Source organism: Brachypodium distachyon, chromosome 3, assembly GCF_000005505.3.
Source record: "Brachypodium distachyon strain Bd21 chromosome 3, Brachypodium_distachyon_v3.0, whole genome shotgun sequence".
In the NCBI taxonomy this organism is placed as follows: domain Eukaryota; kingdom Viridiplantae; phylum Streptophyta; class Magnoliopsida; order Poales; family Poaceae; genus Brachypodium; species Brachypodium distachyon.
The window spans coordinates 55,523,141-55,540,988 of NC_016133.3; the positions used below are offsets into that span (position 1 = coordinate 55,523,141).

Consider the following 17,848-nt stretch of genomic DNA (forward strand, 5'->3'; position numbering starts at 1 on the left):
ACATATTAATTATATTTTGGAATGGAGGGACTACTATCCAAAACATACTGAAATTCGCCTTTGTTTTTCAGGTGCAGTTCACTTCGTTTGTTCTGTTTCATTACATGAATTTCTTGGATGGCAAATCTCCAAGTTCGATGAATTTATGCATGATATAATAGGAAGGTAAAATTAGGACTACTTAACTGAGATAAGCTTACCAACTGATGCACACAGAATGGATGGAAATCTTAACACACTCCTTATGCTATTTTCAACTTCTCATTATTACCTCCTCGAAAGAAAAAAACACTTTTCATTATTTCCAGTTTCATGTAAGGGCAAGCCCCAGATTCCCTATATATAATATGTAATCTTTGAGAAGCATCAGATCCTCATCTCTAACAGTCACACACCACCAATATAAACTCATTTGGGTACAGCAAACGAGTAGACTCCTACTGCAATTCTGCAAACAGAACTTCACATAGTTGGCGGAGAGCACCACCGCCGGTGAACAATGCACCGTGGTAATGTCCACTGAACTTCACATAGTTGGCGGAGAGCAGCGGCGTTACGCACACGGCATCTCTGTGGCGGCTACTTCCTTGGACATCTTGAAGAAGAGCTCCAGGTTGTGGTGGTACCTTCCCGCCATGGCATCATCTCCATCGGCTGCTCCAAGGATGCTCTCCTCAAGGGCTGAGCTCCTGTTGCCAGAGCCCGCAGCTTGCTCATCATCAGAGCTGTTACCGTTCTCCATCACATCCTGCATGGCTAGATCGTCGTATTCCTCGTCAGACTTGGTGGAATGTTCGTCTACGGAGCCAGCTTCAATCTGCATGCATTTTATTTAAGCAGAAAACATTTAGTAGCATATAAATCTAGTACTCGGAATAAAGCTGTACAGGCTTTGAAATGGCACACGATCAACTGGTATTCAGGGCTCCTATATGACACAATATACTTGCAGCAGTATTACTGTATTAGGAAACAACAGTAAATAACTACTCCCTCCGATCCATAATAAGTGTCTTGGATTTAGTACAAAGTTAGGATCGGAGGGAGTAGAAACAAATCCCATTAGTAAACTTGCTGGATAACTTAATCACTACCTCATGAACGTCTCTCTCTTCGTCAGTCAGATCATCATCAGTTTCAGCATCAGGTGGATCATCAGCTTCTTCTTCACTACCATAGACTGAATAATCTTCCATATGCTGAAAAGGTTATACTGTTTGTTAGATTGGAATGTATAGCATCAGCAATCTAGTAACCAAAATATGAACCCATTACTGCCACATTAATAATGATAGAAAGATCATATGGAAGTATCAAAGGGAGTGAAAACGAAGATCTATGCTTCTGCAATCATACTGTTGATGCACAACAAATACCTCTTTGGAAGCACAATCTGACGTCTTTGGGGAACTGCAGCATGACGAGAAGTATCTACTGGCCGTCTCGATGCCATCAGCCCTTAGGTCATCTACACTTCCAGCATGACTGGTGCCACCTATATCACTCAACCATGCACTGATTCCGAAAGAACCAAATTGGAGATTAACCGACTCTGCCTTCCCAATTTGTGATGGGTTAACCATATGATTTCTGACTGATTTCTCACTACTTGTACTACCATTTCCATTGGCATCGCTTGTATCTACATGCCAAGCCTTAGTGACGGAACCATCAGGGTTAAGGAGAGCCATCAGATTCCTCGAAGACCCCTTCCTTTGAATGAACTGAAACATGCCCTTTGAACCCAAGGAGTTAGCTGCACGCTGGTTCCTGTATTCCTCATCCACTACAGAAACAGTGTTTGTGTTGGAATCATACAACTGCTCCCCAGCTTCTCGCCGGCGAAGACAGCTGAAGACCGTGGCATGTATAGCCGCCACACTCTGGTCAACATTAGTATTGTTAATCTTGGGCACCAGATGCTTGTCCGCTCGGTTGCAAAGATATTCCTGAATAGCCCTGATATTTCGGATGTATTTGATGTATCTGTTCTTTGCTGGATCCAATGTCATGTACTTTGCACGTACAGCGAATCGCTCCATGTGTTTCTCCTCATTTGCAATGTATACCATAAATGGTATTATGGAAGGATGTTTCTTCATCAGGCCCATCTAATTAGACATTGAGAATAAAATAACTTATTCAGTTCTTTGGAGTGCAATAGAACATTAAATGTAAACCATGCCAGTATCAGATAACAAAGAAATCAGATAACAAAGAAATGCAGTAATAAAAGATACAAGTTGTTCCTTGATTGGCACGCACCACAAAATTCAGGCTCAAGTGAACTCCTTCTACAATAACAGATTCTTTCCGCTCTTCCCAAGATGTAATTAATCTGTCCAGGCTGTCAATAACCATCTCACTTTGCGCCTTGAACCCTTCTATTGCCATTTGCTTGTTGCCAATCAACTCAGTTCTAGGAGGTAATTCTGAGGCTCCATGACGGGATTGAACATCTGAAATGTCATCTTTGCCTTCAAGGGTACTAGGACGAGAAACCATATCGAGCTTCTTTGCCTGGCGTTTTGCCTTTGACTGAGAAACTGCAATAGGGTCCAAGTATTCACCAGCATGGTAGGTTGACGCATAAAGAAGAGGATTTTGCTTTTCATCTGCAAAGCTTCTCATCATATGACGTATGGAATCAGTAGAAACTACTGTTGTGATGCCCAATCTACTACCCTGGGGAAAACAAACAGACCATGGAAGCATTCAGCAAGAAGTCAGCATCACTCATCTCTTTGATTTATGATGCAATCTCCTAAAAGCAACACAGCGCACAATTAAAGCTGGAAAGGAATTAAAGCACCTTAAATTGGTTTATGCTTTGCAGACACTGCATGTCACAAACTATTATGTGACTGACATATTACATAGTAATTAGCTACCACCCATCCACAAATGGACGAGGCTCTTAGGTTACATAACAAACATACCAACAAAGATGATAGAGTGGACTTGCCGCACCCGCTGGTCCCACATAAGAGTACTGTCACTGATTCCTTTCTCTCCTTAATTCTGATCAGAACAATTGGAAAAGACACAATTCCACAAATTAAGTGTTGTACAATTCATTAAGATAACTACCTTATAGATGCATATTTTATTGGAGCATGACAAATGCAATTTGCTCATAAGAATAATTTGTCTTTTTCCAAGGGAATCATTTGACTTTAAAAAGCATGTTAAGCATGAACATCTGTCCTAAGCCTGTTATTTCATGGAGATTAGAGGATAGTAAGGACTTCAATTAAATAGACGAATAAATATATTAGTCACATTGCTTATAATTCACATGAACTGAGTTAGGCAGAGACAGGGTAAAGTTACCTGCAAGCAAGAAGCAAGTCAGCCTTCTGGTTTGGTCCAACATATTTGTACGAAGAGAGCGCATCACACACAACATTTAGAAACTTTTCTCTTGAAACAATAATCGTTGTCTGGGTCTTGTACAATTCAAAGGGAACGCTATTACTACTTGCGTCTGAAGTTTCTGGGTTCAACATCTTGGCATCTTCCCCGATGTCAAGGCCAGGGGAATTTCCTTCTTTAACAGCCCTATCCAACTTCGATGTGTCCAAGAATTCACCCTTCATCATATTGAATACTCTCTTGCTAATCTGATGATGCCAAAAAGGGATTAAAAACTTTCTTAACTCCACACTTTTAAGAAACAAAATGCACTGGTGTAGTTTGCAGAACAGTATGCATCAACAGTTAATTACTTTTGCAGCCATTATAATTGACCGTCAGAGAATTGAATATGTCAAACAGCCATGACCAAATCAGAGTAAAGCAGAGTATATCAAGTGAGAACCCACTGGGTAGCCACGTCAATCCCAAGATACTGACTAGAATGGTAGCCCATCAAACTACAGTTCCCTAGCACGAAGGTCATGCAGGGCAAAAGCAAAAATGTCTACATCATGTAACATGGTGCTGTCTTTGTCACTAGAGCACAATAACTGAAGAAAGGAATAGCTAGTCCACACTAGCTGCAACAAAGGGGCAACAGTTGCATGGCAGTATAATAGATGATAATGACCGGCAAGCAAAGTATCGCGAAAAGACAAATTTCAGTTTGCAACAAGAGCAATAGCTTGGAAAGAGTGGTGGGTTTGGGGGCATCCGAAACACGGCGAATCTGATCCGACCTTTCCTTGGAAATAACGTACACGGCCAGCCAGGACAGGAGAGTTTTTCGATCTAATGACACCAGGGAGTTTGGATTGAGCCAAGAACGCTATATGCTTATCTATCGATTAGTAAAAAAAGAAAAAAGCTGTCACCTTCCCATGACAAAATCGTACATCGTAAACCACACTTGAGCAAAACAATATGCTAGACATGTACTGACTCTTTTATCATTCGAACCAAGGTCCAAGCAATCCAAGCATCAGCATCACAGGATCAGAACCAAGAACAATACGGTACTAGACAATAAGACAGACATACGTTGTCCATGAAAGGATCTACCGCATCAGAAACGAAACGGAAGCAGGCGGGGTTCGTCATCCTCCTCGGTCTAATCGCGACGGAAGCATAACGGCGAGATCGGACGGGGCAGACAGACCATTGTTCGTTCCGGATCGAGATCGAAAACGGCATGAGAAATGGAGAGGGGAAGGAAAGAGGGGGTGGGGGGGCCGGACCTTGAAGGCGTGGCGAGCCTTGCAGCCCATGAGCTGGAGGGTGCTCTGCAGCACGGGGCGCGTGTAGCGGAACGCCCGCCGCCCGCCGCCGTCGGCCACGGCAATGTAGAGCAGCTTCGGCTGCGCCGGCGAGGCCGCCGCCTCCGCCATGGCCTCCCCGCGCCCTCGGATCAAGAAACGAGGAAGCCCGCGGTCGCCTCACGGATCAAGAAGATGAGGATGAGGGTTTTTGAGGCGCATTGCGGCGGCGGCACGGCACGGGCGTCATCGGCAGGCAAGGGGGCGTGGGCGTGGGCGTGGGCATGGCGACGCGAGGGGAGCAGGTGTCACGACGCCCGAGCGGCGACCGCCCATGGCTTCCACATGGCCCGCCTTGTCTCTCTCCGTCTTGGCCTTGGGTGTCCAAGTTTTTTTGGATTTGTGTCTCTTCCTTCCCCTACCTCCCCTGGTTTTCTCCTTCCGCTTTTATTGTGTCGCTGCCCCTCCTTCCTTTCTTCCTTTTTTTTTTCCTTCTCTAAAGTAAATAAATTCAATTCTGGCTAAAAAAGCATATCTACAGCTGAAATGAAATTAACAAGTCTTAACGACGAGGAAGAGCATCTGGTTTTGTTGCCGCCCCGGACGGCCGGAGGTGGTCCATTATAAGATTATCATCTTTATCTAGGGTTCTTCCAGTACAACTATTCTTCTTCTTCTTCTTTATCGTTTTTAACGACTCCACTATATATATATATTCCTGTCTTGATCTCGCATAATATTGAGATCATGAATCGACGGTGCGCTGTGTTACGGACTGAAGAAAAAAAGAATTATACATGCACTTTGGAGCTAGACGTGATTCTCTACCAGCTTTTGGATCCATATCGCCAAGTTACAATGTGAACATCCTACTGGCTAAGCTACGATCCTCAGCTCTGTACTAGCTTGTCAAAAAAAAAATTGATGCTGCCGAGGACCCGATCTCGGGACGTGTTAAGGGACGTACTAGTAATTAAGGAGTAACTTAATTTGGTGTCAGATTGTCAATGGTTGCACCTGTTTTGTGTCGACACCTGGCGGCAGTAATTTACTGCCTTGGATGGTCAATTGCTTGATCCGATCCTTGTTCTTGCTCGCATGTCAGGGTTTATTTATTAACAAGAGAGCACACTCTTATGAAAAAAAATACACGATGAGCTGAGCACGTACGTCCTATTGTCACACTCCGAGCCACCCACGTACACACGCTAATAGAGAAACAGGACAAGTCGGCGAAGAGTTTCGTCCGTCAACCTAAATGCTAACACCGACGTACACACGCTTAGAGGTCGGTCGACAAAGAGTACCGTCCACATTAATGCTAAAAAAATTGTGTTGAGTAAGCTCATTGTACAAGTTAGTTTTTTTTTTCTAATTGTTACGTGTGACGTGGAGAATGAATGGTGACTTTACCTTTGTGGACACCTCGATTCATTGTCATTAGCATAATTTGTTTTTCTATTTCTAGCGGCGGGTCAGCTAGATATCAATGGTAGTGGTGACATTCTGAAATGTGGTGAGGGCGATATGCATCTTACTCCATGTAAAACTTGTTTGGATAGCCGTTAGGAGGACTAAACCTCCCGCCGGATGAAACGACTATGAACGGTTAATGTAGTAAATAATTATGCGTGCAACAACCTAGATACGAATCTTGAGTGCCAACTGAGCCGAAAAATGTTGAGTTTATATATATTATTGACTATATTTTTCTCTCCTAGTCCGAATCGGATACAGATAGAACCGGATACAAATACAAACACGGAAAAAATCAGTTATGACAAAAAAAAATTCAAACACATACGTTCTCGACCACGAATATTTAGCAAATATTACATGAAACAAAACCAAATGTATATCAATATAAAAATCGTTCCCAACTTATTTCAATACACAACCAGTCGTCCTCTTCGCGCAAGAAAAACACACAATATACTCTCCCTCCACAAGAACTAAGGGCATGTACAATGGGATGATGTCAGCCTTCTCTTAACGATGCCACATAGGATAAAATCTGGTGTGGAAGAGAGAGAAACGAAGAAAAGGCACAAGTCTTCTCTTAATTAAGATATGATCTCTTCACAAGAATGATAAGGCAAAGATAAGGCAAATTTACTATTGTACTAGATTTCACATTTTCTTAGCATTTATTTAGTTAATTTTATTCATCTAAATATTAATTTTAAGATAGAACACTAAGAGATAACCCATTATACAACATGTTTTGTTGTCTTTTCTAATTGACGTGAAATGTTTAAGATAAGAAAGTTCTATTAACCATTGTACATGTCCTAAGACGTGTTAAGAAAAGGATAGAAAACAAAACCAGGGATCTCATTTGCGCGACGGGACACAACGCTGTAGCAAGCAAGAGTACGAAACCGCGTCCGGTTTTCGTGGACCGCCAAAAAAAAAACCGGGACAAAGACATCCACGTGCGCCGCACGCAGGCGCCTGTCTCCACTGCATTTTGCCCTCAGTGACCTGACCTCGTATTCTTCTCTTTCTCTTTTTCTTTTTTTTTCTTTTTTTTCTTTTGGGAAGGCGATGGATGCTCTCTATGGTTCTGCGATCCGCATGCCGTCATGCGGCTGACACGTGGACCGAAACCACTCGACCTCCTCCGCAGCGAGCATGGCTACGGCCCTTTTACTTTACGCTTTTCTCGTTGGCCCTCCATTGTTCCAGAATCCCTTTTACATTTTTTTCTCAAAAACGAAAAGAAAAGGAAGAATCTCTTGTATTGCGAATTGGGAAACTTGGTTGGACGGTGGATGAGGACCAGATGGATTCGGACGGTGGATGACAAGGACTGGATGCCCGGCGCCCAAAGTCAGAAGCCCAGCCTTCCAAACCAGCACCGGAACGGAATCAAGGAATAATAGTTTTTTTTTCCTCAAAAAAAGGAATAATAGTTTTTTTCCCTAAAAAAAAGGAATACTAGTTTTTTTTTCTCCCTCTCTCCGGAGAGAAGAACAAAAAAGAACAAATGGCTTTCGCTGTCTGATAAAAGCCTCAAGCCCGAGTCAAAGTCTAGAAGATCGACCGGGCCAAGTATGGGCTGACTGACCGACTGACCGTTTCAAGGTCAATTTGCAGATTTACTGGCCCTCGCTGTCATATCTGTCTCAATTCAACTGCTACCAGTTCCTTGTTTTTTTATTAATGAAAAAGAAAAATCAGAAGGATATTTTCCTGCTTGCGTTATGGGCCTCCATCTACGCAAATGATCACAAAGCTCTGATAAGTTGTGCCGTGGGCTACTACCTCCACTGGAATTAGTCAGCATTTTGGACCTCGCTAAATTATCACCATTGCCTAATTTTTTGGGTAAAACAAAGGGCCTTTTATAGGCCTCCACGAGACCTGAGTGGAGACTGAAGAATGCATGCCATGAATGTCAGTCAAAGTTCACTACTGGCAGTAGAGACTATCGCCGGAAGGCGATTAAGTTTTATCACTAAACTTTCTGAGCGAGTGAACTCGATCAGGTCTACACTGGGCAGCCAAAGCGGAAGGCTTTCGTGTTTGTGAAGATTAATGTGGACGGTTCAGTGCAGTGGTAAGGAACTCTACCTAGGATCAGCCGGTGTCCTACTCCGGAGGGCCCTAGACTGTTAACATTGTAACCTAGCCGTGCGTGTAATTTATAGTGACCGATGTTTCCATTGAAAAACGAACAGAGATCAAATCAATAGTCATATAGCAAGGAAACATATACTCCCTCTGTCGCATATTAAGTAATTCAAATTTATCCAAATATGGACGTATCTATGACTAAAAGGCTTTTAGATACATGTAATAGAAAATCATTTAATATTGGACAGAGGGAGCACAACATCAAAAGCTTAATCAACACTCATGTGAAAATAAAAGGCTTAATTTAACACTCCCTCTCCACCCAGAAATTATTAGAATTATTATGATTGTCGTCATATAATTGTTTCCCGAATCAACAACTAATTGTAGCCTCATTCTGGCAAAATTTTGTAAATACAAACGGTAATTAAAAATTGATACAGTTGGGGCCAGCCCCTGCAACTCAAAACTATATAAGGCAAAAAAAAAGCATGTTTTGTTCGCTTCACGTGTATCTAGTACTCCCTCCGTCCCATATTAAGTGATGTATCTCGTCTACAATTGTACTGCCTGACGGTCGGGAAAAATGTGTCATCAATTTTATTCGATCAATCAACTTACAATCCGGCACTAGCCTCTAAAACAGGACCCCTGTACATCAAAAGGGGGCTGAACCCTTTGTCAAAATTGCAACCAACTCCACTAGCACTAGGGGTTCCTATTTCACGGCACCCAATTTTGTCAAAATTCACATCACAAAGTATAGCACATGATTCATTCACATATTGCACAATCAAATTCGACCAAAAATGGGAAAAGATAATACTCACCTTGCTCATGTTGACAAGAAGTGGGCGGCGGATAGGCGTTCGTGAGGGACTAGGCCCTAGGGATCATTGGCGGGAGGGGCCACCGTAGACCTCGGTAGATCGAGGCAGGTGGGCAGCCGTCGAGAGGCCCCAACGGCTAGAGACGGAGGGCAAAAGAACGGCGGTGCAACAGCGGATGGCGACTTGAAGGGGAAGAGCAGTGGCCCAAGCGAGGCGAGAGCCCAACGGCCGAAAAGGGCCTCCTATCTCATTCTCACTTCTCAGCCACATGGAAAGGGTGCTCTCTCTGGAGCATTTTTTTTTTGCCCAAAGCGCACACTCTGCTGAAGATGTTTTAGGTTCTGTTTGTTTGGGCTCCCAACAGTTGCTCCAACAGCTTCTGGGCTGTGGAAGCTGGAGCCCAAACAAACGCTAATTTTTGGGCCGACTTGTAGCAGCTGCTGGCATGGAGCACTCCACCAAAACGCACTACGGGTGAGAATTTGCGATTGGGGTGCTTCGTGCAGCCTTCTAAACTTCGCTTCTACATGAATACCCTCCCACCAACTCCCATACAACGGCAAAAATGCCACAAAACGTTTCGTTTCTTTTCTTCCCCGCTCACCCAGCCGACGGGCTCTTCCCTTTCCCCATCCCGAGCGGAAAAGTACCCCGCCGCCATCGTCGCCGCATCTCGATCTCCCATCGCCAGCGCCGATGCCCTCCGCTGTCCTGTGGAACGGAGCCGCCCTGAGGTCCTCTCCTCTCCTTTGCTATCAACGCCGCCTCGTCCTATGGCCGTAGACGCCACGGCGCCACCCCCACCCTCTGCCATAGACCTCGCACGCTCCTGCTCCAGCTCAGCGCGGTGATGGCCGGAGATCGACTTGGAGCTCCCCCGACCTACAGTGCCGCTTCCGCTGCTCGATCTCAGGCCACCGCGGTCCCTGCTCCCCCATACTTGCCCACCTCGATGGTGGCCCCCGAGGTCCCGCCGCCGCGCCCTCTGGCCGACGGCACGGAGCCACCCCATGGTCCCGCCCCTCTCCTCTGAGTTCGGCTTTGAACCACCCCTCTCCAGCGAGCTAGCGCGTGCCTCCACGTCGTCAGTGCTGCAACGACCGCTAAGATGGGCTCCTGCCCAGGAGACCAGCCACAGTTACATGTAAAACAGTACAGTTAGCACTAATACTAAATCTACAGAACTACAAGGTCATTTAGGTCATTTCAGCACATTTCAGTTGCAACTGTAGCCGGACCAGCCGCCCAAACAAACATGCATCAGACAGCTCTAATCTTCCAGCTGCAGCTAACAGCCACAGCTGATTCTAGAATCTGCAGCTGTAGAATCTGCAGCTGTGGAACTCCAGCTCAAACAAACACAATCTTAAAGGGACCGACCTTCTCCCGGCTCCCCCATCCCGCCCAAAAAAGATCAAACCACAAGCCACGAAAAAAAGGGATCAAAGGCTTAATTTACACTGACCCTCCACCCAGAAATTATTACGATCGCCATCATATCATTGTTTCCCGAGGTAAATGCACCATCAGTCTATTAACTTGGCGCGTATGTGCAGATTAGTCACCGTACTTACAAAATGTTAAATCTGAGTGTTATAACTTGGCACGTATGAGAACGCGAGGTCAAAAATACGAATCTGTAGGTTTCGACGCTGACGTGGACAACTACGTGGACATGCCGCCATGTAACTACGTGGACACGATGCTGTGGAGTTAGCCGAACTCGAGGTCGACCCACTCAAGTGCCGCAGAGTTGGGAATCGCCGGCGAGATCGGGCCGGAGAGGTAGTTCGACCAAAGGAGGAGATACCAAAGGCTAAGGAGGTGGCACTTGTCGGCGCAGGGTATGTCGCCGATGAAGGAGTTGTTGGCGAGGTCCATGTACTGCAAGGCGGAGCAGTTGTAGAAGAGCATCACCGGGATGCCGCCGGTAGGCGGTTGGCGGAGAGGTCGAGGTAGTAGAGCTCCGGTAGGAGCCCGGTGCGGGCAAGTATCATGCCAAAGAGGAGCTTGTTCGTCAGGCTCAGCTGCCTCCCCCAGCACGCACAACTCCGATGGGATCTGCCCGCCCTTGCAGTACTTGCGACAGGAGATGCAGGTCGACGCGATGCGGCGGAGGAGCTTCAGGAGGCGCAGGAGGAACGGAGGCGCCGCCAGGGCTGGTGAAGACTGTGGTCACGCACTGCAGCCTGCAGGTGGTCAGCCGCCTCGGGCCTAGGACGGCCTCAGGCTATGGATTTGGAGGAGGAAGAAAATGAAACCTCTTTTTTTCATTCGTCGTGATTTTGCCATTAACCCCCCGCATATTAATTCAAGATGTTTTTTGTAAATACGTCCAATTGTTTAAATAAGTCGAATTGTCGTGCTCATACGTGCCAAGTTATAACACTTGAATTTAGCATTTTACAAGTACGGTGACTAATCTGCACATACGCGCCAAGTTAATAGACCGACGGTGCATTTACCTCTTGTTTCCCGAATTAACAATTAACTGTAGCCTCATTCTGGCAAAATTTTGTAAATACAAACGGTAGGCCCTGCAACTCAAAACTATATACGGGACAGATTGCATGTTTTATTCGCTTCCATGTATCTATATATTAGCTGGATGAGCATAACTCCATTCCCCTTCTATCAGACGGATACCAGCAGGATATCATCATGACTGATGACCCATCCCAGGGAGAGCGCCTCCGGATCATCTTCATCAAGAAAGAAAAAAGGCTTTGCAAGCCGAGATCCAGGAAGAAAGCATCATCAATGGTGTGATGAGAACGGCCACCATCTCCTCTTCTTCGCTGTATGCGATCTCGGAGCATCTGTTTGAAAACCACGGGAAATAGAGGTTTTCAGCAGTTATTATCAAGCAGAGACTGCAGTGTCAGTGTGAATATTGGTTGCATACGTTGGCGACGGGGACGGGACACGCATTGCATGTATGCCAATTGCAGGCAGGCATGCTACTCACCGTTCTGTGGAAAAATCGAGTTGTAGTGAACCTCCGCCCAAAAGCTCAACAGCACCACTGCAATCCAGAAAAAGAACAGTGGGATTTAAAGTTCAGTATCAGTTGGAGCAATGGCCAAGATCACTCACAGGGAAGCAGAAAGAGAAACATAACAACACCTTTGTTGGACTTCTGAACCTTAGGCTGGATCTCGATGTAGCATGTGTCCTTGAACGATGTCATGACAAAAATCTTCACCCCATACTGCATCAAGTTATCAAATTACATTAGCATGACTTTTAAGAAGTACAACCTTTCTCAGAACTGATATGTTATGCCTTGAGTAAGACGACATGAAGAAGGGTACCTTGTCAGCAGCAGCTTGTAAAGTCACATGGTCACCCCACTCACCATTTCTGTCAGTTTATGCGTTAAAATGTTAGTTTGGAGAGCATTCACATGTGCTTAATTTGTACTTGTGATGAGGGGTTGTTGAACTGTGGAGCATACCGTGATACTTTCTCCAAATACTCATCATATGCCATGGGGACATATCCATCATATGCAACACGGTTACTCTTAAGCTGGAAGCAATTATTTATTAGATGAAACGTGGAAGAATGTAAGACAAAACATGAAACTAGGGATGACAGAACCAATATTAATGATGTTGATTACCTGATTAATTATCTGCTCCCTCACAAACTCATGGTGGTCGGGAGTTTGGTAGAGCTGATCCGATAGTGCACGGAACTGGGAATTGAGAAGATCAGATTAGCATCAACTGGTTGTCACGCGCATACCACAATGTATAACAGCAAACGAGTAATAATGGAATAACTTGGTGAACTAGAGTGCTATATTTTCAAGGTAAGTTCCTAATACTACTATGCTTATTTCGAAGAAATAAAACAAGTATTCCGGAAGATGGTAGTAAGTGCTAACCTGGCAGTTGCCATCACCTTTTACCTTGTGCTCAACTAGTTCATACAACCTCAACCTACATGAGTACACAAATGTAAAATTAATGAACACCACCTGGACACATTTTTTATTAACAAAGTTATGAACAAAAATTATCACACTTGTGCTAGTAATCTGATCCATCATAAAAATGCAATGCTTCCACAAACATTTACAAACAACATCCTGCACGAGACTTGCATATAACATATTAAAAACTGGAACTAAAGACAGACCTGTCTGACAGCCTTTCATGGTCCATGGTGGCTTCGTCCATCGATGGAATTTCTCCATTGATTTTAGGGACATGCTGGGGAAGAAAAAAGAAACTCTTTCATCAGAGATGCAAATGTAGTGGAATGGAAGCCAATACCAGATGTAGCAGCCATTTCGAGTGGGTTCTTTCCTTCTGAACAAAAGAGAAATTGGAAAAAGAAGCAAACACTCTAAGATCAATGGTGCAGATAATACTGAAGGTAAGAGTACTAATGTATGCCTATGATGGTATGGTGAAGGCGGTAATCACAGCTCTGTAAGCAAAACCCTACGAATGAGACTTGGTAGCCAAAGTTTCAATCTGATATTACAAAAAAAAGAAAAAAGAGAAGAACTAGCGAAGAGTAAAGAAACTATTCAAGAAAAACAAAGATTCAGACTAACCGAAATTCCACATGTAATTTATCTCACATTATATCTAAAGACTTCCAAAAGAATTTTCCATCCCATCGTTTATTGAAGTAAAATGGCATTTAAGGTCAATGGTCCAATTGACAGAGATTTGGTGTGATTTTTTGACGAGATGTTAGCTGAATGTTAATCATATATGGATATTCTATCAATCATCTTACCTACTTCAGTGAATGCAACAAATGATTGGATTTTTCCAAGCTTCCTTGGAGGCAAAACTTAATTATTATGGTTACTAAGGACGCAAAATCAAACATAGCTAAACAATACTAGTATTTCTTAATAAACTGACTTAAAGGATTAAAAGACTCACCGGAACTGGGACCATGGGGTAAAATCTCTTTCCTACTTCTTCCTCCATTTCAGGACAGTCATCGCTGCTAGGGCATGAAGAAGAACTATATGGATCTACATAGACCGCCTCGTGCTCATGACCACCAACATTTTCTGGAACAAATGAGAAACAATAAGTGGGGAAGCAAAAATGTGAAAGTTAAATGTTGAACCAGATTATGGATATTTTCACTACCAGGATGGTAGAGGCCTACTGATGGGTTGTACAAATCATACGTAAGTGCAGAAGAATGCAAATGTGTCTCATCTGGGTGTGATGCATCTGCAGAACCAAAAATGTATACATGAGCAATATTGTCTCCTTTTTACACAAAAACTTGCACGACATTTCACAAAACTACCTACCTCTAGCATAATGGTGGTCACAATAGGTACCATTGTTGTAACCATTGGGAGGTCCATAATATCCAGTCTGAGCAAAAGGGTCATGGAAAAGGTCGTAAGCCCAATGGAAATTTTGATCTCTCTCACACATGATCATCCGTTGGACATATACTCTCTGTCAAAAGCACGGTCCTACCAAGCAGATACAGTGATTTTAGCATCAGGGCGTTCACACTAAAATAAGAAAAGAAATGGCTGATATAGCTAATTGTGCTCAGATGCAACAAAGTCAAGCACCGATTGGACTTGACATGAATGAATGATTTGAACCATCACAATAACGTGTGATGTATAAGAAGGACAGAGCAGACAACTAACGAATCATTACGCTATCCTCCAGGGACCACTACCATATTATCAGATGCTAACATGCCTTCTTACCAATCTAAGCAACCAAATCAACAACCTAATAACATGCAAGAGCAAATCCCTTTTGTTTTGCTGCACACTGATGAAGCAGCCCAATATTATTACTCCAATCACACGTTAGCAAACTAAAAAGCTGCAACGGTCTCCCAATCAAACACCTTTCCCACAGCCTTAAAATAGTAGATTGCTTGTTAACTGTAGATTATCCTTGAAAGGTCGTTAACAGAGCGAGCTAACTACAACTGATATCTTACTTTTTTGATACGGTCATACGAACGACTAAGGCAATAATTATAAATTGCTACAGTATGGACGACTTCCTACTACTATTTTTTCTTTTCGTTCAAAAATAGTAAACTATCAGTGATAAATACGCACAACTGTATTTAGGTAGACTATTCTCCTGCGGCTTTCTTTCTCAATGGGAAAAATATGGTGGAAAAGTTGCAAGATTGTAATAATAAAATAATAATCCGGCAAGCCTCGTTCAATCGAAGGGGAGAAAACAAACTCGCAGTCTTGTCACCAAAAGGCAGCCTCAACGATCATGAATGAAACCAAATAGCAGCAACCTTAGCAGGTAAGGTTGCAGCTTTGTTGCTTCCGGTTCACGGTCCAGATCATCTCCTGGAAAGAAGAAGAAGAAGCAAACAGAAAAAAGGTGCTCCATTTTTGTTGCTATATGAAGTAGTACTCCATAAGCCATCACGCACAATTTATCACGAGATTGCTGCCTCCTTTCTTTTGTTCGCACATATCCAGACTCAACGAAGAATCGTCACCAGTTCATGGATCACAACGGCGCGATAATCCACCACAGAATCGTCAACAGCAACAATAACAAAATATATATCCAGACACAAGGAAGCATCGTCACCAGTTTATGGATCACAGCCGCGCGATAATCCACCACAGCATCGTCAACAGCAACGATAACAAAAGAAAAGCAGTAACAATTAAAACAGGCAATAAGAAAAGTTTCAGTACGTGAGAGCATCTCAGGATCGCGACTGAATTTACTCCTCAAAACCGACCGCATCATCACCAAAAGCTACCGCTCCCCATCAAAAAAAGGAGGAATCAAAATAAGAAAGTAAGATTGAAAGAAAAAAGCACTAACCGCGAGCTCCACCACGGGATAGCTAGGCAGGCGGTGGGCAGAACAGAATCGGATCTTCTCCCACCTCCGGCAGAGAGAACTAGGCGGCGGCGGCGGCGGGTCCGGGCGGATCCAGCGTCCAGGCGAGGGAACCGCGGGTCGACGCGGGGCTCATCCGGGAGTCCAGCGGGGTCCGGGGCATGGATCGAGGCCGCGGAATCCGTGCGGCGGCTGAGGAGGATATGGAAGGAGGTGTCGAGCTGCGGTGCGAAACAAGCGCGAGAGGCGAAGGAGGGAGGAGAAGAAGAGGAGAGAACTTGTTTTTTTTTTTACAATTAATATTTTTTATTTTTTTCGCTTTGGGCTGGCACGCGGCTCTTGTGTTTATAGCTGTGACTCTGGTGTTTTTTTTCGGAAAGACCCTTGGAGTTGTTTCGTGTGGCCGTGGCACGTCCTTGGGAGTGAGCAAGATGATCTCTCATCTTGTGGCGGCAAGAGGACGGCTCTCTTAAGACTTGTCTTTTCTTTTTTAAGGAAGAAAACTTGGTGGCGACATTTGGAATTGAATACGTGGCTGCTATGACTATGTTTGGACCAGATAGATAAGAGGAAGATAACAACATTGGAGTTGTGGTCTCTTTGTGTACCGTCAACTTGGACGGGCGGAAGGATTGGTGGAAATATGATGATACCGCCAATAGAGAGGAGATAGACAGCAACATGAGAATTGTGGAGGGGAGAAGGTATCGGAGGATTGAGACAACAGCATGGATGGATTTTTTTGTTTGTAATATACAGTGTTGATAAAGAAATTACTTTTTTTGCGAGTAATAAAAACATTACTGTATAGATGGCGAGGTAGTTTCGGGGCCTGATGTGGACACAGAAGCAACGTTAGAATGGGCGCGGCGGTCGTTTTTTCATTGTGGGCATATTACAAGAATTACATCACTACTTATAGCCGACGGAGAAAATAAACATAAGTTCGATTTATTCAATTTTTTTTCCACTAGGCTTCATAGGCAAAGAGAGGGAGAGAACACTTAAAAAGGGAAAAAAAAAACTTTTCCCAACTCTACTTGCCAAAAAGCAAAGCCACTTGTTTTTGAAGACCCCATGTTTGATGTTTAACACGTGTGCACATTGATCTAAACTGCATATATAAAGAACGTACACATCGGCGGCTCAAGCAGTTACACAATAAGGAAGAATAGAGAGAGAGAGCGCCACACCGGGAGTAGTAAAAAACAATTCTAAGAAACCACGAGGTTCCAAGCGCAAAAGAGAGACAGTCCGAAGGAGCCCCGCCGTCCCGTCGTCGACCAGTGGAATCACGTCGTCAGCGCTCAGCAGGGGGCTGCGGGGCCCACTTGACCAGCGAGCCAGGGAGCGTTGACGTCACTGGCATAGCGCGCGCGAGTCCCGAGGGGAATCTGGGCGCTCTGTTCAGGCATCTGACGGCTCGTCAGCCGCGCGCGGATCGTACCCTGGACGGACAGATGCGTCCCAAACCCGGAGGAGTCTTTTGGATTCTTCTTCTTGAGCTTCATGTACGCTGCTGGCGCCCGCCGGGTGCCAAAGGCCAAACGCCCCCCCGCCAATTCTGTTTCTGCCTTGTCCTCGAGCGGATGCATGCACCTAAGGTCAAATTTTAGTACTAGTCCCGCTGATAGTTCTGTTTTTTTTTTAATTCGTGGCTTCACCGTCGTCGATTTATTTGTTTTTACGGAGGGATGTGAGAGGGATTCGGTTTTTCAGGCGAAGGGTGACTCGGTTGTTTTTCTGATATGCTAACCTTGTGCTTCTGGCGGCATCCGCTGCACCGTGATACTGCTCAGATTGGTGTGGAAAAACAGATTGCAAAGATGGGTTTCGAAAACTAGCGGCCGTGCTACTGCTATGCCATGAGATGCTGAAGGATTGGTTAGCTTAAAAAAAAAAGATGCTGAAGGATTGGTTCACG

The 17,848-nt window shown here is 44.4% G+C and overlaps 2 protein-coding genes across 5 annotated transcripts; both read right to left on the bottom strand.

Annotated features, from left to right (window-relative positions):
- Positions 1 to 220: 220 nt before the first annotated feature.
- LOC100836254 (P-loop NTPase domain-containing protein LPA1) lies at positions 221 to 5,101 on the bottom strand. Of its 2 annotated transcripts, XM_003570361.4 has the most exons (7): positions 4,656 to 5,101; positions 3,334 to 3,623; positions 2,940 to 3,021; positions 2,266 to 2,685; positions 1,377 to 2,111; positions 1,095 to 1,199; positions 221 to 817 (listed from the first exon to the last, which is right to left on the bottom strand). In XM_003570361.4, exons 1-7 carry the CDS (start codon positions 4,803 to 4,805, stop codon positions 554 to 556), a joined length of 2,046 nt encoding a protein of 681 aa, XP_003570409.1. In that variant the 5' UTR covers positions 4,806 to 5,101; the 3' UTR covers positions 221 to 553. The 2 variants fall into 2 exon arrangements, with proteins under 2 accessions (XP_003570409.1, XP_024318053.1); XM_024462285.1 differs by lacking the exons at positions 2,940 to 3,021; positions 4,656 to 5,101 and having other exon boundaries at positions 3,334 to 3,472.
- A 6,366-nt stretch (positions 5,102 to 11,467) lies between these two features.
- Positions 11,468 to 16,245, bottom strand: LOC100835946 (OTU domain-containing protein 5-A). Of its 3 annotated transcripts, none has more exons than XR_731905.3 (12): positions 15,907 to 16,245; positions 14,379 to 14,549; positions 14,209 to 14,295; positions 13,993 to 14,126; positions 13,229 to 13,302; positions 12,975 to 13,029; positions 12,708 to 12,782; positions 12,540 to 12,613; positions 12,397 to 12,445; positions 12,209 to 12,293; positions 11,988 to 12,107; positions 11,468 to 11,901 (listed from the first exon to the last, which is right to left on the bottom strand). XR_731905.3 is itself a non-coding variant. In XM_003570360.4 (12 exons), exons 2-12 carry the CDS (start codon positions 14,512 to 14,514, stop codon positions 11,840 to 11,842), a joined length of 888 nt encoding a protein of 295 aa, XP_003570408.1. In that variant the 5' UTR covers positions 14,515 to 14,549; positions 15,907 to 16,245; the 3' UTR covers positions 11,468 to 11,839. The 3 variants fall into 3 exon arrangements, 2 of the variants coding, with proteins under 2 accessions (XP_003570408.1, XP_010235977.1); XM_003570360.4 differs by having other exon boundaries at positions 12,051 to 12,107; XM_010237675.3 differs by lacking the exon at positions 15,907 to 16,245 and adding an exon at positions 15,298 to 15,881 and having other exon boundaries at positions 11,642 to 11,901; positions 12,051 to 12,107.
- Positions 16,246 to 17,848: the final 1,603 nt, after the last annotated feature.